Here is a 22229-nt window from a genome sequence, read left to right on the forward strand (position 1 = left end):
CCCGGGAGGGAGAGGAACCTCTCTGAAGGAAGGTTGTAGCGCTACCTTCAGGCTGGTTTTGTGGCGTTGGATAAGACAACAGGTGATTGAAGCTGAGCCACCGGTTGTTTTCCCCCTCAGTACCCAGTTCTAGGAACTACAACTTCCTCTGTTCCTGAGTTGTTGTTGTTTAAAATAAAAAAAAAAAAAAAAAAAAACGAAACATTCTGGGAGTTACAGTTCTAGCGCTCCTCGGACCTCGCGATGCAAGCAAGGGCGCTCTGCAGAGCACCGCCTGGCTCGAGTGCTGGGCCCTTGGCGACGAAGAATTGATGCTTTTGAACCGTGGTGTTGGAGAAGACTCTTGAGAGTCCCTTGGACTGCAAGGAGATCAAACCAGTCAAGCCTAAAGGAAATCAGTCCTGAATATTCACTGGAAGTACTGATGCTAAAGCTGAAACTCCAATATTCTGGCCACCTGATGCGAAGAACTGACTTATTGGAAAAGAGCCTCATGCTGGGAAAGATTGAAGGCAGGAGGAGAAGGGGAGGACAGAGGATGAGGTGGTTAGATGGCATCACCGACTCGATGGACGTGAGTTTGAGCAAGCTCCGGGAGTTGGTGATGGACAGGGAAGCCTGGCGTGCTGCAGTCCATGGGGTCGCAAAAAGGAGTACGACACGACTGAGCGACTGAACTGAACTGGGCCTTTGGAAGGGGTGAGTCGACCTCTTACGGGGCATGAAGTAGAGAGAGTGAAGGCGGAGGAGGAATGCCTAGTCACTAGGAACGAAAGGAAGCAGGGATGAAGTAGGACATTTAGGAAGGGGCTCAAGACTTTGGAGGTAGTGAAGCAGAAGAGATTGGGACTCCTTCCTCTATATATGCCTGTCAGATGAGGGAGGTTAGCATTAGTCAAGGGAGCAGCCTTGCGATGACGACTATCAAGGTTTGCTTTCAGTTGCAGACCCCTTCCACCTTGTCCCCCGCCTCCCATCCGGCCAGCTCTACATCATCATTGCATTCATTAGATGGAGAGTTGACATATCCCTGATCTTTTATAAAACATGAGGACAAGTGTCTTAAAAGTCTTGCTATTTTAATTCATCTGGAACCTACAATCTAAAGTGTAGAATCTTGTCCTGAAGGGACAGCTTCTAGATGAGTTTCTTAGTTCTCTCCCAGTCCACCCACCCCCTCTCAACCTCATAGCTGTGCTAAGCTTCTTATGTGTGAAAGTTCTGGAGCCATTACTATTTTCTCCTGTTTGAAAGAGAACCAGCTGTTGTCACTCCTAGAGAGGTTTTGATCCGCTACTCTCTGCAATAATGGAAACACACAAACTAGTGAGAGGGTTAAAACTGATCAATCTACTAGAAAGTGACAAGCCCCATAATAATTTGTTGAGATCTGCTGAGCCCATGATGGTTGGCAAGTTTTTATTCTCTTTTCTCTGTGTGTCTGTCTCCTTTGAAAATAGAAATTGAAATTAGTCCAACTTTCCCTTTCAGTATCAGTTCAGCTGCTCAGTTGTGTCTGACTCTCTGCGACCCCATGAACCGCAGCACGCCAGGCCTCCCTGTCCATCACCAACTCCCGGAGTTTACCCAAACTCATGTCCATTGAGTCAGTGATGCCATCCAACCATCTCATCCTCTGTTGTCCCCTTCTCCTCCTGCCCCCAATCTTTCCCAGCATCAGGGTCTTTTCAAATGAGTCAGCTCTTCGCATCAGGTGGCCAAAATATTGGAGTCTCAGCTTCAACATCAGTCCTCCCTTCCAATGAACACCCAGGATTGATCTCCTTTAGGATGGTCTGGTTGGATCTCCTTGCAGTCCAAGGGACTCTCAAGAGTCTTCTCCAACACCACAGTTCAAAAGCATCAGTTCTTTGGTGTTCAGCTTTCTTTATAGTCCAACTCTCACATCCATACATGACTACTGGAAAAACCATAGCCTTGACTAGACAGACCTTTGTTGGCAAAGTAATGTCTCTGCTTTTATTATGCTGTCTAGGTTGGTCATAACTTTCCTTCCAAGGAGTAAGCGTCTTTTAATTTCATGGCTGCATTGACAAAACTCAGTGAAGATCCACAATGAGTTGAATACTGTCCTAATGCAGCAAAGTAACTAAGCATTATAAGGCATGACTCTTTCCCAACACAAGCTCAACAGTCTGTTCTGTTCGTATTTATTAAGCACATATGCCAGTCTTTGAGCTGAAGCTGTGGCTGTCAAGCTAAAAACTGTGTCTCTGACCTTAAGGAATACAAATGAATAATTAGAATGCAATGAAAGTACACTTACAGGACAAAATGAGAGCCCAGGAAAGGCATAAACAACAGATATGCCTGTATACTTCAAGGAGGACTATTTATTAAATGTTTCAATAAAAAATTGAAATGTAAGAGAAGATGCTCATTCTGTGGTGAGGATAATCACCAATCAACAAATCATTAATTTTGAGAACTTGGAATTACAGACTCTAATGTTAGGTACTGTGCTAGGTACTGTGTACACAGAAATAAAAGTAAGGTGGTCATATTTTTAAAATCTCAAAATAAGTATATGTAGTCAGGCAAGAGGTTAATGCCCAAGAGGTTAATGTGATCCAATATTTGATATCAGATCCTTTCTAATATGATAGATAGATTTCTGTATTTGTAGATAAAAAAAATTATAGCTCCTACTCTATGAGTCTGAATTTCAGCATCAAAATGTTAAAAGTGATATATGGGTACAGATATCACAGTGGAAACCAGGATTGATTTTCAAATGAGTTGAAGTAAAAAAATATTATGTTCATAGGGAGGCAAAAATTGCTGTTACATAGAGAAAACTGGGCAGATTTTATGGTCAAGTCTTGACCTGAGGAGGATGGATAACTGCCATTTATTGATAACTTACCATATATAAAGCATTGTGCCAGGATCTTTAATTCTCATTTGTTCTTTATAACTCCAAGAGGCAAATTTTTGTCTTATAGTTCCATTTTATAGATGAGGAAACTGATTTAGAGAGAGACTGAGTTACCTACCCTGAGTCACACACCTGGGAAATGGTGGAATTAGGATTCAGGCATAGCCCTATAAGGCTTCAAAGTCCATGCTGTGTAAACCATAAACAGTATAAATAAAGGCACAGAGAAGAGATGCCAGGCATCATTAGTGGCTTAAATATGACCTCACAGTAAACTCAGATTAGACCAGAGATGACACACAGAGAGTTGGTAGTCTTCACTTGTGTTGCCATCAGCTTGTCCTGTAAATAAACCCAGAGTGACCCTAGATTCTCATCCCTAGTGGATCAACAGGGAATAGTCTCAATGGATTTAGGTTGAAGAATGACTGGCAGAATAAGGCAGGCAAGCAGAGAGTGAACAAATAAGAATAGAATTTCAGAACAAAAGATTATAGGGCAGAGATGCTGTATGTGGTGATAGAGGCAGAGAGGGCCCGGCTCAAGAAACTGTACAAAGAGAATGAACCGATAACACCGAAGTCTAAACTTATCCCAGAAGACAAAGGAGGAAACCGGACTGAGCAGTATGTCGTAAATGTGCTTGGGCAACACTTCACCAAGGAGCCCGTCTCTTCCCATGCCCAGTCCCTGGTGCAAGATTCAGAATGGTTCATGTTGAGTCCACAGGAGAAGTATGCTTTTAAGTTTATATGAGAGGATTACACTTGGCCCTCTATATTGGAGGTTTCCCTACCCACAGATTCAATTGTGGATGGAAAATACTCAGGGAAAACAGAATTATGGAAAGTTCCCAAAAGCTAAACTTGAACTTGCCACTTAGTGGCAACTGTTACATAGTATTTACATTGTATTTACAACTATTTACATTGTAGTAGGTATTATAAGTAATTGAGAGATAATTTGAGGTATATGGGAGGATGTGCCAAGGTTATATGCAGATATGATATCATTTTATATAAGGGATTAGCACATGGATTTTGGTATCTGGAGGAAGCAGGTCCTGGAACCAAGGGACATTGGTGGGGAGAGTGGTCCACAAATACTGAGGGATGACTGTATGCTCTTATTTATATGTCCTTATTTTTAAAAGAGTTTTCATTATTTGTCACCATAGGAATGTCATGGTTTCTCATCAGAAAATGGCCCTGTTGTAGTCCTACCTATTCCCAGGTGTTTTCTTTCTGAGGGAAATATCCTTGGCCTTGGCCAAAATAATTGGATTCTTTTGATTCAGTTGATATGAGAGCAAATTTGTTCTGACATCTCCCACCTTATGTTTTACCTTTGCTTTTTTAACTTACAGATTGGCCTGGGCTAAAGTATCAAAAGACCCTAGGATTGCAGAAGGTCAACAGTCTCCACTGGAGAAAAAAATATTGGTAAATAAATCATCCTAACATCATACTGTTTGAAAAGACTAGAAGAAGGAAAGTTAGGTTTAAAATCCTACTGGCACCCAAGTGACACTTTGCGGTAATGTGTCCACACTGGCAAATATTTTCCAGCTAAATCTTTACTTGCAAAACAAAGTATTATTTTCAAAACTCCCAACACTATTTTAAAAAAACAAAACAACTAGGTATTGATTTTGGTGGTAAGAACACCAACTTTGAGAGCTTGCAGGCTCACCTAGGAGTGATGGAAGTAAAATCCCTGTTACTCCAAAGTTAATGACAGGTCCTTTCTTCCCCCACCTCCACCCCCACCATGGTCCTTTCTTGGTGTCAATAATGAGAATAGGCTCCTGTTTAAATATGTTCAAAGTAAAAAGATGGTCATATTACAAAATTCTGCACCTCACCTTGACAGAATCTAGGTGGCGTACATACATCAGAAGCAAAACAACTGATAATTCAAAAATATCAAGAGGAGTATGAAATACGCTGTAGGGAGCAAGGGCTTTCCCTTGACTACTGGCTTGCCAAAGCGGAGTCTTACTATAATAAAAGAATAATGGAAACGGTGAAAGAACAAGAGAAAGGCAGTGAAATCAAGAAGAGATTGGAGGGAAAAACAACCCAAAGCATAGAGAGACAAAAACGGTTTTATTTGCTACCCGAGAGAGAAATGAAACACATAGAAAGGCACATACATCGAGGTGGACAGATCAGAGAGTTTAACAGTAAAACATTTAAACAATCAACACCACACTCTAGTGAAATAAAATTTCCCAGAATTGTGCCGGAAGAGCATGGCATCCAGAACACACAGAGAAGAAAGCAGGTAAATGAGAGAGAAGAGATACAGATTAAAGATCACCGGGAACGCATGATTCGAGGGAGAGAACTTGTAGAGCAAAAACTCAAGGAAAGAATCTTGAGAAAAGACCAGAGCCAGCCTCCTGTTCGTAAGAAGTGTGAGAGCATAAAGAGCATAAAGAAAGAGATAAAAGAGTATGAAAGTGTTATTGCATACCCACTTTTCCAGCCATCCGGTAGCAGTCGGATTAAAGTGAATGTTCTGATGGAAAAGTCTCAGAATAGAGAAGAAAACAACACAATGATCAAGCCACTTCAAAGAAGATTCTTAACTATGCCACCCTTTTTGAGAAGTCAAATAGGAAAAATAAAAGATTCAGTGCTTTCATGATGAGATCATGTCTCTTAAATGAACCTTTATTTTTTAAATAGGAGAAATCAAACAAAAGTTTAATAACTTATATACATGAGAGAGACCCTGGAAAACTGAGTAACTCCCCCCACCACACACACTTTTTTTTTAATGCTGGTTCTGTTCCACAGGGTTCAGTGACGTGTCTCATTTATACAGAAGCGTCAGATAGTTCTGGAGTTTAAAACCAGCTTGGCTATTTTTCATTGCTTTGTGTTTGTTCAAGTTGCTTATCCTTTTGATGTTCATTACTAATATGTAAAGTTGGAAAATAATAGTTCCTAACATTTATAAGAGGACTTCATTTTTGTGAAACAGTAGCATATATCAGATATTTCATAAATATTGGGTTTTCCATTTGGAAAGACCTGGGTTGGGCAAAGATGGTGAATAAGGAATTGTTCTAATCTGCCTCTTCCATTCCTCCTACCCTCAGCCTCAAAGGTTATCTTGAGATTGCTGTAGGTCGCCATGCAGTTTTTTTGTTTTCTATTCATATCTTTATGAGGGAAGTACAAACCAGGCTATAAAAGTCTAACTTATAACATGTAATTTATTTGTATGAGAAACTTAATTTTGAGAACCTTCTATGTGCCAGGCATTGTTAGTTACTGAGATGAATTAAGAGAAATCCTTGCTCTTAGCCGGTTTACAGCTAACGGCATAGATCACTCTATGAACAGATAATAAAATAGGGTTATGACAGAGGTATGTCTAGGTGTGTACAGAGGAGGGACATCTAACCTAGGTGAGCAGAGTGAGGAAGAAGGTCAGAGTATAAAGTTGTAGTAATCTCTCATATTTCTGCCAGCTCCATATTTTGTCAGTTTCTATCACCCACTTAAACAAGACCTTCCCAATGTCTGGATTCAGGTGAGGTAACCCAACTCACCTTCTCTCAAATAGAGATCCTTCCAAAAGTTGATAAATTTGGGGTTCAGAATTGGTGAATAGAGAAGCCGAAAAATGGAAACTGGATGGCCTAAGGAATATTATACTTCAGTTGTGATTATCCTGATGCGCCTACCCTTTTGTATCAGCAGGACACCCTTTACAAAAATGCAGATGTTGCTAGATCAGTACTGTCAATAGATCTTTCTGTGCTGATGTAACTCTTCTATAGCTTTGCTCTTCAATACAGTAGTGGTTTCTCACATGTGGCTACTGAGCATTTGAAATGTGGCTAGTGCAACTGAGGGACTGAATTTTTCATTTTATTTCACTTGCATTGATTTAAAATTGCTACATGTGGCAAGTGACCACCATGTTGTACAGCATGGTGCTAGATAAATATAACTTGTGTTAGACCTCAATCCCACAGTCCGTTTCTTGCCTTTAACAATATTTGCAGGTATAATGGATCACTTACCTTAGTATCAGTTTAGTTTCCTTTATATTTGAGATGCTCCTTAATCCCACAAAGAGATTAAAAAATTACTGTAGGCAACTTCTATGTGGACATGAGGTGATTGAAGTTGCTTAAATTGGGTTCAGGAACTCGCCCTCCCCTTGTTCCTTTTGGAATGTGACCAGGACACCTACCAAAATCTTATTCCTACCCACCTGATTTGCCTTATGCAGACATTTTTTGTCCTGTTGTTCTCTAATCTTCCATCTTCATGTCACAGTTTTAGATTACATACCTTGCAAAAATGTGGATCATCAGTATGCAAGAAGCAAAAGACTTAGAAATCCAAATCACTAGGGTACTGATAAGCCATTTGAGTTGCGTGGGGTAGAAAAGTAACCTGATACATAGCTGCTGGTAATTGTTTACCAGGCAGATATTCACTGTTGGACCATCCTTTTGACCTGTAAATATACTCAAATCTCTCCCATCTAAATAAGCTTCTATGTGCAGAAATTCCCTGGCAGTTCAGTAGTTAAGACTCCGTGCTCTCACTGCTGAGGTCCTGGTCAGGGAACTAAAATCCCAAAAGCTGAGTGGCATGACCAAAAAAATTTTTTTAATTAAAAAATGTAAAAAAAGAATATATAAGCTACTTTGCTATTTATCTGCACTCCTTCATAGTAAAGTCTCTTTAGAAAGTCTATACCGGCTCCCTGCATTCTGGCTTCAGTGCCCATCCGTCCACCAAATCCCTTTCTGCTGAGTCATCAGCAAAGAGCTCCATGTGGCTATATCCAATGAACAGTTAAGGGTGGAATGAAGAGAAGAATGTGCCAACAACAGCAGAAGACCCAATAGGCATTTGGCAGCAAGAGGAGTCAAGAATTTAAGGGTAGGAATGCAGTATGTAGAAAATGAGAGGGCAGAGAAGAGCAGTCGTCCTGAGAAGCTGGAGATCAGGCAGGGCACAGTGGGACCTGTTTAAGAAACTGGAGTAAAGTACCAAAGGAACAAGATAAGCAAGCAGTCATAAGACTCAGGATAAAACACTGGAATATGAATAGAAGCACTGACACATCCAAACTATTGAATTGGTCTCCACTTAGGATCGAACAAGCTCTGAGTCTTAGGCTGAGCTGAGCTGACAATTGAGGGTTTAAGAAAGTCCAAACTACTTTTCCGGCGGTGACGACCTCCTCATGAGAACATGCCTCTCGCAAAGGATCTTCTTCATCCCTCTCCAGAAGAGGAGAAGAGGAAACACAAGAAGAAGCGCCTGGTGCAGAGCCCCAATTCCTATTTCATGGAGGTAAAATGCCCAGGATGCTATAAAATCACCACTGTCTTTAGCCATGCACAAACAGTAGTTTTGTGTGTTGGCTGCTCTACTGTCCTCTGCCAGCCTACAGGAGGAAAAGCAAGGCTTACAGAAGGATGCTCTTTCAGACGGAAGCAGCACTAAAAGCACCCTGTATCAAGATGAACAGGAAACCATCCCAATAAACAAGTTTTGGATAAAAAAAAAAAAAAGAAAGTCCAAACTAGGTACTTCCCTGGTGGTCCAGTGGCTAAGACTTCTTGCTCCCAGTGCAGGGGGCCTGAGTTCAATTCGTGGTCTGGGAACTAGATTCCACATGTTGCAACTAAAAGATCAAAGATCCTATATGCCACAACTAAGACCTGATGCAGATATATATATATATATATATATATATATATATATATTTTTTTTTAGAAAGTCCAAAATAGAAACAGTGATTATCAGGTCACAGAGCAGGAGACAAAGCAGATAATTACTATAACCCTCATACTGAGTCACTTAACATGAGATAAGATTTTAATTCATTAAAGCATGCCTGATATTATCTCTAACCATGAACGTCATAGTGGCTTGAAAAATGAGCCTCAGGATGTAAGATGTACAAGGCTGGTGTATTTTATTTTATTTATTTATTTTTTTTTTGTGGCATCCAGTTTCTATTCACAAAGAAAAAGCTCCAGTCCATCTTTTAATTTTTTTGAAAAATTCCTGACATTACAGAACTAAACTGAAATGTATTAATATTCCACTCTTACATTTCCATGACAAACAAAAAAAAAAATTCATGAGCCAAAAAAAAAAAAAAAAAACAGGGAGAAGCTTATAAAACTAAATATGGATCTCAGCATTAACAGCTGAACAGAGAAAGGAATTAAAACGCTTTAATTAAAAAATCACGAGTGGATGATAAAGTGTGTAGAAACTGAAAATTTACAAACTATTTAAAACCTGGAATCGCTGACTGTTCAGAAACTACACAGATGGATCATGGGTGGTGGTGAACAGCAGAAAGGGATTATGGATGAATCTGCATTGTTCTAGCTGCTCCCCATGCCACCCGTCTCCGAGGAAAGCCTGACATTGATTAGATATTGAGCCAGGCTAATGCTGGCAGCAGATCCAGTGATGGTAACCTGCCTATCAGTAGATCCTTCCACTGGGTTCGCAATTTTGATCTGCGCCCCAGACATCTGACGGATCTCATTGATTTTGGCGCCTTGACGCCCGATTATGCAGCCAATCAAATTGTTTGGAATGGTGAGTTCATGAGAAGTAGTCTGAGCAGATGCATCCAAACCTGCACTGAATCCGGTGTTGCCATGCGTCATGGGAAAATGAGACTGTTGCATTGCCAACTGGTGCAGCTTGGTCAACTCTAGAGGTGGTCCCTCCAGGTCAGGGTTGAGGCACATGGACGGGGTGGTGTGGGGAAAGCTTGCACTGTCGCTGCCTGTGCTGTACCTGTCCTGACCACCTGCAAAGATGACCGGAGAACTGGACGGCTTGGGCCGGTACGGGATGGTCACGCCCTTCGGGGGGGACTGGGAGAGAGTCTCCAACATAACCACGCAGATCTGTTTCACACACTCAATGATGGATTGCGGAATGCCAGCAATAGTGATGGCCCGCTCAGTTGAGTTGGGGAGCATATCCCCTGCCACTTGGACCTGAGCCCCTGTACTCTCTTGTATTTCCTTGATCTTGCAACCACCTTTCCCAATGAGAGAGCCACACTGACTAGCAGGGACCACCAGCCTCAGGGTGACTGGGGGTCTACTGGCAGCTGTGCTATTGGTCATAGAGCTGCTGATGTCCTCTTCCAGTTTGTCAATGATCATAGCAAAGGCTTTGAAGATGGCATTAGTGGGTCCAGCCAAAGTGATAATCCTTTCAGGACAATTCCCTTCTGAGATGTTTATACGTGCACCACTCTCCTCGCGCATCTTCTTAACTGATTCTCCTTTCTTTCCGATGATACTGCCAACTTCCTTTCCATGCATAAGTAGCCGGATGGTGAGAGTGACATTTAATCCACCTTCAATCACACCGGTGTCCATGTCGAGCAGTGTTCTGAGGAGCTGGACTTTGAGTGGTCAAGTCTTTGGTCACTGGTAGGGGTGAAAGCCAAAAACTGCAGGCGCGAGGCGACTGAGGGGAAAAGGGGAGCGGGCGGGAAGGGGAAGGGCGGGAGGCCGGGGGGCGGAACAATAGGGGCGGGCGGGAAGGCGAGGGGGGGCCCCGCGGGCGGGCGGAGGAGGAAGGGGGGGGTGGAGGAGGAGGAGGAGGAAGGGGGAAAGAGACCCCGGGGCGGGTGGAGGGCGGCGGGCGGGCGGGAGAGGGCGCAGGCTGCGGCTGCTCCGGCTGCTGCCTCTGCTGGTCTGGAAGGCTGGTGTATTTTAAATAGAGCTAAAGTCTTACAAACTAGAATAAGTCTGAATATGTGGCATTTTAAAATACTAATGTGGTAGGAAACATAAAAAATTGATTGATACCTTGACTATCATCCCATTGTCAAGTGGCTTTGCAATAAAAGGCACATCATGTTGTGTGAGGCCTTCCCAGGTGGCACAGTGGTAAAGAATCCACCTGCCAAAGCAAGATACACAAGAGTTGTGAGTTCAGTCACTGGGTCAGAAAGATACTGAGGAGTAGGAAATAGCAACCTGCTCCAGTATTCTTGTCTGGAAAATTCCATGGATGGAGGAGCCTGGTAGGCTACAGTTCAAGGAGTCACAAAGAGTTGGACACAACTGAGTACACACACACACACACACACACACACACACACATACATCTATCTACTTACGTGTATGAGAGAAATCAGAATCATACAGATCAAAGTTGTGTTTTCTGGAAAGCCAAAACCATGACACATTAGTTTCAATGGTATGGATGGAGGAGGGTGGACTAGAATAACAGCACTGTACCCTAAAGTGTGGGCTTCCCCAGTGTCTCTGTGGGTAAAAAAAAATCTGTCTGCAATGCTGGAGCCATAGGTGATGCAGATTTAATCCCTGGGTTTGGAAGATCCCCTGGATGAGGACATGGCAAGCCATTCCAGTATTTTTGCTTGGAGAGTCCCATGGACAGAGGAGCCTGGTAGGCTGTAGTCCATAGGGTCACATTGAGTCAAACATGACTGAAGCAACTTAGCACACACACACCCTAAAGTGTCAACACTCAGGAGACACCATTAATAGCCCTTGAGGGGCTCAAAGAGCCAATGAAGCCCATCTGCCAGGAGCAGGTGTGGACAATGCTCCATGCTGTGTGGCCTCACTTATGGTAAGACAAGTCAACCTTTGACAGTAGTCACAAGTCCAAATCAGAAACTGGGTCCTGGGACTTCCCTGGTAGTTCAGTGGCTAAGACTCCAGGCTCCCAATCTGGGGGTCCAGGGTTCAATCCCTGTCAGAGAACTAGAACCCACTTGGAGCAGCTAAGAGTTCACATGCTGCAACTAAAGATCCCGTGTGCCATGCAGCAACAAAGACCACAACTAAGACCCAGTGCAGCCAAATTAAGTAAATAAACGTTGAAAAAAAAAATCTGATTCCTTTACTTTGTGCCTAGTTGATGATGGTGAATATCTTGCCATGTCTGGTGTGATGATGGACTCAGGCAGCAGGGGAGACAGTTCACAAAACATGTTTCCATCTGCAGCTTGATTAGTCAACCCCATCAGAGACTAGACTCATTCTGTGCGGATTCACCTGAGTGACCCAGATGGTGGTAGCTTACGATGAACGATGTCGGAGTCGTGATCTCTGAAGAAGATTTAGCTTCAGGACCAGGGACCAGGCTTGATCACTCAAGAACTTTTGTGTAGCAGAGTTTTATTAAAATATAAAAAGGGACAGAGAAAGCTTCTGACATAGACATCAGAAGGGGGCGGAGAGTGCCTACGCTCACCAGTCTTTGCAAGGGAACTATATACCTTATTACAGTAAAGGTCTTACCAGAGGCATTCCCATAACATACATCTTGAGATAACAAGATTAGTCAAAAGGTTCTTGTTAAGGAGAAACTTGTCCTAGAGCAAGATACATTGTTATATTGACTAAGACAAAGCAATGTAGAAAAAAAGTTTGTCCTTTTCTCCTCCTTGAGAGCCTCAGACCCCTTTCTCCTTGAGGGCCCTGGATCCCTTCCTCCTCAAGGGCCCTGGATCCCTTCCTCCTCAAGGGCCCTGGGCTCCTTATCAACCTACCTAAGGATGAACTTTCTCAATGGTTAGATAAGCATTTATGATTTATTTCCACAGTTTCCAGCTCCAAAGAGAGATGCCTAACCAGTCTAGTTTTCAAGCGGCAGACCAAATAGGTTGGCAACAGCCCAAGGCAGTAAGACTACAGGAAGGTTGATCAAAGGGATTATTGGTGAGAGGTACGAAATGGCCTTGAGTTCTGCCCACCAAGAGGACTGACAACAGCCATTTTTGGCTCTGCATCACTGGCAATGAGACTGAATGGCTGAATCAGCCAGGGAGAGAGTTGAATTTCAGCTTAGCTGAACCACAGTGAACCAGGGCCAGACATTTAGGGAAATCTCTGTGAACTGAGAGCCACATGAACCAGCAGCTCTGCTGGCAGAGTAGGGGGTGAAGTTTTCCCCAGAGGGATATCTGCCACTTTTTCATGTAAAGTAGAGATGTTGAGGCCAGGTCAGCCACATCCTAAATATACCATTTCCAAGTGAGGATTATTAAATCCTTCCCACTTTGTCAGAAGTTGAGTCCAAGTTGTAGCATGTCTGACTCTTTGCAACCCCAGGGACAGAAGCTCGCCAGGCTGCTCTGCCCATGGGATTCTTCAGGCAAGAATACTGGAGTGGGTTGCCATATCCTACTCCAGGAGATCTTGAGTCCAAGTTGACCTACCCCCAAATGTGAATATTAAGTAAGAGTGTCCAAAGGCCTCCATGTGTTAGGTGTTTAGTTTCAATAGGAGCCCAGTAGCAAGCTGATGTGGCTTTTCAAAAAAAGAAAAGTGTAGCCAGTAACCATGTTAGGAAGGTGGCTGGTCCAAAACCCTAAGGGGTGCCACTGAACACAGGCTGCCTCCACCACCATCTCCACCAGCCTACTATATCCATCTGACTCTGTGGGTACCTCCTCAGCCTGCCCACATGCATCATCTGTCTGCAAAGGCAGATCACTGGTTCAGGTACCTTGGGAATACTCAGGTTTAAAACCTATATCTAGGGACTTCCCTGGTGGTCCAGTGGCTAAGACTCTGTGCTCTCAATGCAGGGGGACTTGGGTTCGATCCCTGATCTGGGAACTAGATCCCACATGCTACAACTATTAATGATAAAGATGATGAGTGCTGCAACTAAAAGACCTGGTACAGTCAAAACATAAATCAGTTCAGTTCAGTTCAGTTCAGTCCAATCGCTCAGTCGTGTCCAACTCTTTGCAACCCCACAAACCACAGCATGCCAGGCCTCCCTGTCCATCACCAACTCCCAGAGTCCACCCAAACCCATGTCCATCAAATTGGTGATGCCATCCAACCATCTCATCCTCTGTTGTCCCCTTCTTCTCCTGCCCTCAGTCTTTCCCAGCATCAGGGTCTATTCAAATGAGTCAGCTCTTCGCATCAGGTGGCCAAAGTATTGGAGTTTCAGCTTCAACATCAGTCCTACCAATGAATATTCAGGACTGATTTTGTTTAGGATGGACTGGTTGGATCTCCTTGCAGTCCAAGGGACTCTCAAGACTCTTCTCCAGCACTACAGTTCAAAAGCATCAATTCTTCGGCGCTCAGCTTTCTTTATACTACAACTCTCACATCCATACATGACCACTGGAAAAACCATAGCCTTGACTAGACGGATCTTTGTTGGCAAAGTAATGTCTCTGCTTTTTAATATGCTGTCTAGGTTGATCATAACTTTCCTTCCAAGGAGTAAGCGTCTTTTAATTTCATGGCTGCAATCAGCATCTGCAGTGATTTTGGAGTCCAGAAAAATAAAGTCTGACACTGTTTCCACTGTTTCCCCATCTATTTGCCATGAAGTGATGGGACCAGATGCCATGATCTTAGTTTTCTGAATGTTGAGGTTTAAACCAACTTTTTCACTCTCCTCTTTCACTTTCATCAAGAGGCTCTTTAGTTCTTCACTTTCTGCCATAAGGGTGGTGTCATCTGCACATCTGAGGTTATTGATATTTCTCCTGGCAATCTTGATTCCAGCTTGTGCTTCCTCCAGCCCTGCGTTTCTCATGATGTACTCTGCATATAAGTTAAATAAGCAGGGTGACAATATACAGCCTTGACATAGTCCTCTTCCTATTTGGAACCAGTCTGTTGTTCCATATCCAGTTCTAACTGTTGCTTCCTGACCTTCATACAGGTTTCTCAAGAGGCAGGTCAGGTGGTCCGGTATTCCCATCTTTTTCAGAATTTTCCACAGTTTATTGTGATCCACACAGTCAAAGGCTTTGGCATAGTCAATAAAGCAGAAATGGATGTTTTTCTGGAACGCTCTTGCTTTTTCGATGATTCATCCGGATGCTGGCAATTTGATCTCTGGTTCTTCTACCTTTTCTAAAACCAGTTTGAACATCTGGAAGTTTACGGTTCCTGTTAGACTCTTTAGTGACCCCATGGACTGTAGCCAGGCTCCTCCATTCATGAGATTTTCCAGGTAAGAATACTGGAGTCGGTTGCTATTTCCTTGTCTAGGGTATCTTCGCAACCCAGGGATCAAACCCAGGTCTCTTGCATTGCAGGCAGATTCTTTACCATCTCAGCTCAGTGGTAAAGAACCCACCTGCCGGTTCAGGAGAGGCGGGTTTGATCGTTGGGTCAGGAAGATCCCCTGGAGAAAGGAATGGTAACCCACTTCAGTATTCTTGCCTGGGGAATTCCATGGACAGAGAAGCCTGGTCCATGGGGTCACAAAGAGTCGGAGACGACCAAGCTACTAACATATTCTTTACCACTGAGCTACCTGGGTAGACCAATTGTGTGTTTTCATCAGAAATAATTCAATCCCTTTCCCCTCAAGAGTGAATTAAGACTGGGAATGAGATCCTAGCCCTGGGTGGAACCAGCAGCTACAATTGGTAGGAGGGACGGGCTAGTGGGGTGGGCGGTTCCTTTTTCTTTCAAGCTTCCTAGATTGTTTTGAACTCTTGACTTTGGCGGTCCCACAAGCAAAACCGGGCAGGGTACGCGGTGGGCCTGCGGAAACCGGAGAGGAGAGCGGGGCCAGGACGGGGCCCTGGCAGGGCCGGGGCGGGGTCGCGGGCGCCCGGTACACTTGCGCTGGGTTGGAGCGGCTAGCCGCTGGCCCACCGGAAGTCCTACGTCCTGGAGCCCCGGTCCTCGGCAGCGGCGGGTGAGTAGGGGCAGCGGGGAGTTGAGCTCGCGGTGGTGGAGGCTAGTGAAAGGTTTGTCCCGCGGTCTTCCGCCCCTGACCTCGGCAGGCGAGGGGAGCATCGCGTCCCGAGTCCTGGCGGAGTTTCCAAGCCCTGGGGACCCCTGGGGAAACCTGGACTACTCAGGGTGGGGCCCGGTGCAGCGACCACTCACTCCCTGGGGATTCGGCCCAGAGCACCGGCTGCTAGCACGTGTTGAAAAAGTCGGGGTCCCAGCAACGAGGTTTCGGGGCAGACGGGCATCGGCCAGTGCAGTTCCCGTCAGCGGGGCCCGTTCAGTGGGTATTGAGGAGCGGGCCACGCAATCGTGAGCGAAACTCTCCGTCCCTGCCCGCGGGAGCCTCCGAGGCTGGTGTCCGAGCCCGGCGCGCAGTGGCCGGAGGTGAGCGCCGTGGGCCCGCAATCTGACCCGGCAGAGCTAGGACCGAGCAGAGACCCGAAGACCGGATGAGAAGGGCGAAGGCCCAAGGGTCGTTCTGCCTGGCCGGAGGGCAGAAAACTCCAGTGGCTGAAGCAGCGGCGAGGGCGGACCCCCGAAGCCTGGAGGGTGTGTTGGGGGTTTCAGTGGTTCTCAGAACCGCTACGGGAAACAGTGGACGGGTTTGGGGTTAGAGATCCGGTGGACTCAGAGCACTGGAAAATGGCGACACATTCCCTCGAGGGGTTTACGTTCTTGGAAGGGCGGGGACGGGCCCTGAACTGATAAACAGGTCTGCGCCTAGAGTCAAAAGTTATCCCAGCCGCCTTGCACTAGCCGGCCAACCGGTTTGAGCTCTGGGGCGAGTGGATATAGAAAGTACTGTCGAAGTCAACGTGCCAGGGGCAGGCGGCAGCGGCCAGAAATTCAGACTCCATAGTCATGCTTTCTCCCCAAACCAGACAACCAGCCTAGAATCTGGACCGAGCGCCCCTGGCCACCACCCCCAGCAAATGCTTTTGAGAAAGACTTAACAAGGGTGGGTCTTTCCTGAGGGAAAACAAGAGAGCCAGAACTTTGAGGATACGATTATAGAGACTTTTGAAGTGTTACTTTTACTGTGTTCCACGGGCTAGTAGGAGAATAATCCAGACCTGCACCATCTCACCGCTTGATTGTGGATGGGCTTGAAGGGAAGGGAGGGAGGGACCAACTTCACCTAGGAAAAGCACCTTTCCTGTCAGCTTTCTTTTTAGCAATCCTGTTAACTTCATCGTTGAACGCCCTTTGCCTTTCTGGCATTTTCAATTCTACCACCTTTCAAAAAAGTGAAAGGAAGAACGTCAACAGGTTTAAGTCTTCATTCTTTTCATTCCATTCATTCCTTCTGGAGGGAGGCCTAGCGGGGTGAGTGGCAGTCCGCAGGAGGAGGTGGGAGTTCCGCCATGTTTGGGCAGAGCAGGAACTTCCCCGGTTGGATCGCAGCTCCATCGCTGGCTCCCTGGGAGCCCTGTGTAAGTGTTGGTTGTTGGGCTGTTACCTTTCTTTTTTCTTTTCTTTTTTTTAACTGTCGTTAAACTAACTCTGCTGCGGGGCATGCAGGATCCCCATCAGGGATCAAGCCTGGACTTTCAACCACCAGACGAACAGGGAAAGTCCCTCTCTTATCATTCTTTACAAGGATCTGTATGTATTAAAAAATCACAGAATCATCTTAGATGGGATCTTAGAGAGTCTCCTTTAATCTTATTTTCCAGTAAATCCACATCAGAATGAAGACACTTGCACAAGGCTGTTTGTGACAGAACCAGGGCTGGTTACCTCAGGCATATGCTTTCTTTCCAGAATACCATAATGCCACCTTAGAGGAGGCTTTGGGAGAGCGGGAATCTTGTCCTTGGTGATAGAGTCCAGGCTTTGAACGCTAACTCTGCTGTGGACTGGGAGCATCCCTGAGCACATTACCTAGCCTCTCTGTACTTTAGATTACTTAAAATGGGGTTATTAATCATAACCTCATGAGGCAGTACTGAGAAGTTTTAGGTACAAATCAGGGGTTCAATAACTCTTGGTGTTTCCTGACCAAATTAGGAAGCTCATTCCCCCTCTTGATAAACTGATAAGTTTTGTTTCTCTCTGACCTCAGGTTCCTGGAGGTGGGCAGCAACTAGAAGCGGGGTGAAGCAGAAGGCAGACGATCCCTGCAGAGCTGGCATTACTGAAGAGTGACTGCTGAGCCAAGGGGGACCAGGTCCCTGCACTCTGTGGAGCTTGAAGGGAATCAAAGGTGTTCTCAGTTGTGAAAGAGGAGAGTTTGGACAGCAGAACAAAAAAGGAAGATAGCCCCCTGGAGCAGATACCTTTGACACAGGAGGCCAGTTCAAACCCTTTGCAAAGGCCTTTGCCAAGTCTCTCCATCTGCTCAGTCCCTGGAAGGTAGATAGCCCCAGGATGGAGCCTAGTCAGCCTTGGGGGCCAGACCAGGCAAGGATAAAGCTAAAAACAGACAGCATGGAAGAGAAGGTGTCTGACCAGCCGAAGCCAGTGGAACCTGTACAGAAGCTGCTCCCTCAGGTGGATGAGGAGGACCTGCTGAAAGCCCAGAAGGGAGAGTGCTGGTGGAAGATGTGGGTGAAGGTGAGGAGACCAAGCCAGAGGGAGGGAGGGAGGGCCTGGGTCCTGGACTCCAGGAGCTCTTTCATCCATTATCCTGTCTGCAGACCAGATGGAATCTCAGTGAGTTCCAAGCTGAAAAGGAGAAGGGGCTTTGATTCCTTTTTTCAGATTCCACACCAGCCTGGAATCCTTCAAGGACTACTTGCTGAAATTCATCAGAGTGGCAGCCTTTCATCCTTCCTACTTATACATTCAGTACATACCCCTCCCTTCTCCCCCTGCATTGTTCTCCCTTCCTCCCCACCCTTCCTTTCCTGTTTGTACATTAAAGTTGCTGATTTTGTACTTGTCTTTTCCTATTTCTTCTCTCCTTCCATGGTTTTCCTTTTCTCTTAGTGTTCTGAACCTTTAGACTGGATGTCTGTCTGTCTGTATACAAACTCCTGAATCTTTCCTCTTCTTCCAGAAGCCAGTCACCTTTGAGGATGTGGCAGTGACCTTCACCCAGGAAGAGTGGAAATGTCTAGATGCCAGTCAGAGGGTCCTCTACCAGGATGTTATATCAGAGACTGTCAGAAACCTGATGTCTGTGGGTAAGAGGCTGGGGTTCCTCACAAGCTCTCTGTCCCAGGCCTTTGGGACATCTGGTTTCCCTGGATAGGTAGATCAGTTCACAATTATCTTCACTGATCCTTGGTTTTGGTTCTTTATGTTCCAGGTGGGAAAGATCTGGGTTACTAGGCTCAGGGTGAAAGAAGGAATGAAAGCTTGCATGAAGGCAAAGTTAACACTTGTAACATGATAACAGTGTTTTCAAAGAATGCAAATCTGCCTATTCATCCAACCAGTATTTACTGAGCCATTTGTCTTCCCTGGTGGCTCAGCTGGTAAAGAATCTGCCCTCAGTGTGGGAGACCTGGGTTCAATCCCTGGGTTGGGAAGATCCCCTGGAGAAGGGAAAGGCTACCCACTCCAGTATTTTGGCCTGGAGAATTCCATGGACTGTATAGTCCATGGGGTTGCAAAGAGTCACGACTGAGCGACTTTCACTCACTCACTCACTCACTTGTCTTATGTACCTGGCACTTTGTTGGAATCTGGAATCTGGCCTTTTGCATGTCTCCTCCTAGCACTTAAATGCCCCAGATTATGGCTCTTAAACCACAGATATGCAAGAAGGGAGCCTCTTGTCCCCATGAGGTGTGAAGGGGCTGAGCCTGGGACCTCAGCTCTTCCTCCCCTTCCCATCCCCCAGATGGAATCTTTCTGTCTAATCTAGATCTGATTGCCAAGCTTGAGCAAGAAGAGAAACAGTGGGAAGCAGATCTCTGTTCCCCGAATGGAGAAGGCTTTCATTCAGGTGAGAATTGCAAAGGAGAGAGGAGGGTGAAAAGGGCCCAGGACATGCCTCAGGAGGATGGAAATGCCTAAGAGGAACAGGGCTCTGAATACCTGGTTCTAGCTTACATGCTTCCTACCTGGACATCATCTGCTCAAGTCCCCTGGCTTCAAGAAGATGAGTATCTGAGCCATTCAGGATGAGTGAATATCTTCAGTTTCCAGAGACAGAGAGATTCCATGTCAGTTGCTTATGATAGCGATAGCCTCTTGATTAAAAAGTCCTTCCCAGGAGAAAAAGAAAGGGATGGGAGATAAGCTTGATGCTGAGTTGGACTAAGGATGACTTGTTCCTGAGAGTAGAATAAGGACTTGAGAGAAATTTAAGTCTGAGCTGACCCCACTCCTGGTTTGCCAGGACAGTTCTGGTTTATGCTTTTCACCTTAGCTTGATTCTTAATAGCACCTCTGGTCACCCAAGTATCCTAATCCTCATGATATATTATGAGGTCACCTGTGGGTATCTGGGGTGTCAGGGAGTTTGATCAATATTGAAAATGAGAGGAATTAGCACATATTGTAAATAAACTATACTTCAGTTATTGAAAAAAGAAAATGAAAAGAAATGGATTTCAAGAAATGTGGTTAAAATTTTGATCTCTGATATTGTTGGAAGATTCCAGTTAAATTTTTATTTGCTTTTAATTTGAAAACCCAAAAGTTTATTCTTATCTCTTGTTTCTGAGGTGTAAGAGTGAGGGTGAATGTCAGGTGGGAGAGGAAGCAGTGTGGACTGAGCAGAGAGCTGTGTCAGGGCTGTCATGATGAATCCCATCTTTCTTCTTGTTCCCTCCAGAAGGCAAGAAGGAAGGATGCCAAGAACAGAGTCAGAGTTTGGGAGATGAAGGGACTGTTGATGACAAGAAGGCCTCCCTTGCTCACAGAGGCTCAGGCCCAACCTCTCCTCCAGCTGGGTCCCCGGACAAGACGCCAGCATTGCCAGAATCCTGGGCTCGGCCAGCCTTTACCTGTCACACCTGTGGCAAGTGCTTCAGCAAGCGCTCCAGCCTCTACAACCACCAGCTTGTTCACAACAGCGCCCAGTGTGGGAAGTCCTTCCAGAACCCCAAGGACCTCAGCTCCGGCCGGCGCAAGCAACTCAGGGAGAGGCCCTTCCGTTGCTCGCTCTGTGGCAAGACCTACTGCGATGCTTCTGGACTGAGCCGTCACCGCCGTGTCCATCTGGGCTACCGGCCGCACGCGTGCCCCTTCTGTGGGAAATGCTTCCGGGACCAGTCTGAGCTCAAACGCCACCAGAAGACGCACCAAGGCCAGAAGCTGGGGACTGGAAACCAGAAGCATATTGTGAGGACTCCGGATACCAGAGCTGGATTACAGGGGCCAGCAACAGGGAACCATGCACCAGTGGCTGGGACCCAAGGACCCACACTTAAAACCAAGGGTCCCCAGACTGAGCCCCAGCCGTCAATAGACGGTAATCAGGCACCTGCCACCAAGAACCTGGTAACCACCGTGAGCGCTCAGGCCCCAGTTATTACGGCCCCGGAGCCTGTGACCAGAACCCCAGGCCCAGAGCCTGTGACCAGAACCCTGGCAGCCAACATGCGAGCCACCCGGCTGAATACCAAGTCCAACTCTCACCCAGAGAAGCCTTCAAGACACAAGGTCTTCTCTTGCCCTCATTGTCCCTTGACTTTTAGCAAGAAAACCCGTCTCTCCAGTCATCAGAAGGTCCATTTCACAGAGCAGTCCAACCGCTGCTTCCACTGTGGCAAGTCCTTCACTTTATTCTCCGGGCTGATCCGGCACCAGCAGACTCATTGGAAGCAGAGGATCTACTGTTGCCCTATCTGCGACGTCTGCTTTGGGGAGAAAGAGGACCTTTTGGGTCACTGGGGGGGCTACAGAAGCAAGGGGCTGTTCCTGGGCAGTCCCCACAAGTGCTGGGCCATCCTGGGTCAGTGGCTCGGCTTCTTTCCCAATGCCTCTGCTGTGACAGGCAAGGAAATGGATCTTTCTCCTGGATCTAGACCCTCAGGAAAGGGGAGGAAGGGAGAGGAAAAGGCACGCAGAAGAAAGAAAGCAGAGAAGGCAGTGAAGGTCTTGGAAGGGAAATGAATGGCCTGTCCGCCCGAGGTCTTTCTCTGTTTGGTTTTCCAGAGGAATGACCTCCAGGGTAAGGAGACTGGGATAGAGGAAGAGAGGTGAGGGGATAGTGGAGGACATACAGAAAGGAAAGGGGACAAGAAGTGGCACTTGGAAACTTGTATTGTTATTAATTAGCACCTAGCTTGTTTCTTTGTGTCTGATAGACCATCAAGTAGTAATTGTTCAAAAAGACAGTGGATCTTCAATAGGTATGAAGATGGGAGGGAAAGGATGAGAGAAGGGGAAGTCTGAGGGGCCCATCTGGAAGGGTGTGGAAGTAGAAGGGAGGTGTTTGAAAGCAGGCGTGTTGCTCCCTTCTCATCCCTTGCTCCCCTGGCTCCTCGCTGAGCCGCCCAGGCAAGATGGAGCTCTGGCCAGCACTCTATGGGTTTCTCCCCAGCTCCTCACTCTGCAGGTCACTTGGCTCTCTCTTGGATATTGTGGACTTTTCCTGCACCTTCTCTTCAACCCTTCATACTCCTCAGCTCTGCCTACCAGGGCTGAGATCTTGGAAGAAATGACCACCATTTGCAAAGCTGATGTGTTGTAATTTGCAAC

The 22229-nt window shown here is 45.9% G+C and overlaps 3 protein-coding genes across 8 annotated transcripts; 2 read left to right on the forward strand and 1 right to left on the reverse strand.

Annotated features, from left to right (window-relative positions):
- Nucleotides 1-146: 146 nt before the first annotated feature.
- On the forward strand, nucleotides 147-22228 carry ZFP57 (ZFP57 zinc finger protein). Of its 6 annotated transcripts, XM_061147284.1 has the most exons (6): nucleotides 147-699; nucleotides 4266-4341; nucleotides 17695-18185; nucleotides 18631-18757; nucleotides 19420-19524; nucleotides 20359-22228. In XM_061147284.1, the coding sequence occupies exons 3-6, from the start codon at nucleotides 18000-18002 to the stop codon at nucleotides 21639-21641; spliced, it is 1701 nt and encodes a 566-aa protein (XP_061003267.1). In that variant the 5' UTR covers nucleotides 147-699; nucleotides 4266-4341; nucleotides 17695-17999; the 3' UTR covers nucleotides 21642-22228. The 6 variants fall into 6 exon arrangements, with proteins under 6 accessions (XP_061003267.1, XP_061003268.1, XP_061003266.1 ...); XM_061147285.1 differs by lacking the exon at nucleotides 4266-4341; XM_061147283.1 differs by lacking the exons at nucleotides 147-699; nucleotides 4266-4341 and adding an exon at nucleotides 15351-15591.
- Nucleotides 8101-8429, forward strand: LOC133059099 (small ribosomal subunit protein eS27-like). The gene has a single exon (XM_061146133.1). It carries the CDS (start codon nucleotides 8131-8133, stop codon nucleotides 8383-8385), a length of 255 nt encoding a protein of 84 aa, XP_061002116.1. The 5' UTR covers nucleotides 8101-8130; the 3' UTR covers nucleotides 8386-8429.
- Nucleotides 9110-10427, reverse strand: LOC133059742 (poly(rC)-binding protein 2-like). The gene has a single exon (XM_061147282.1). The coding sequence runs from the start codon at nucleotides 10299-10301 to the stop codon at nucleotides 9282-9284; it is 1020 nt and encodes a 339-aa protein (XP_061003265.1). The 5' UTR covers nucleotides 10302-10427; the 3' UTR covers nucleotides 9110-9281.
- Nucleotide 22229: the final 1 nt, after the last annotated feature.

This window comes from Dama dama, chromosome 7 (assembly GCF_033118175.1).
Source record: "Dama dama isolate Ldn47 chromosome 7, ASM3311817v1, whole genome shotgun sequence".
Lineage (NCBI taxonomy): Eukaryota > Metazoa > Chordata > Mammalia > Artiodactyla > Cervidae > Dama > Dama dama.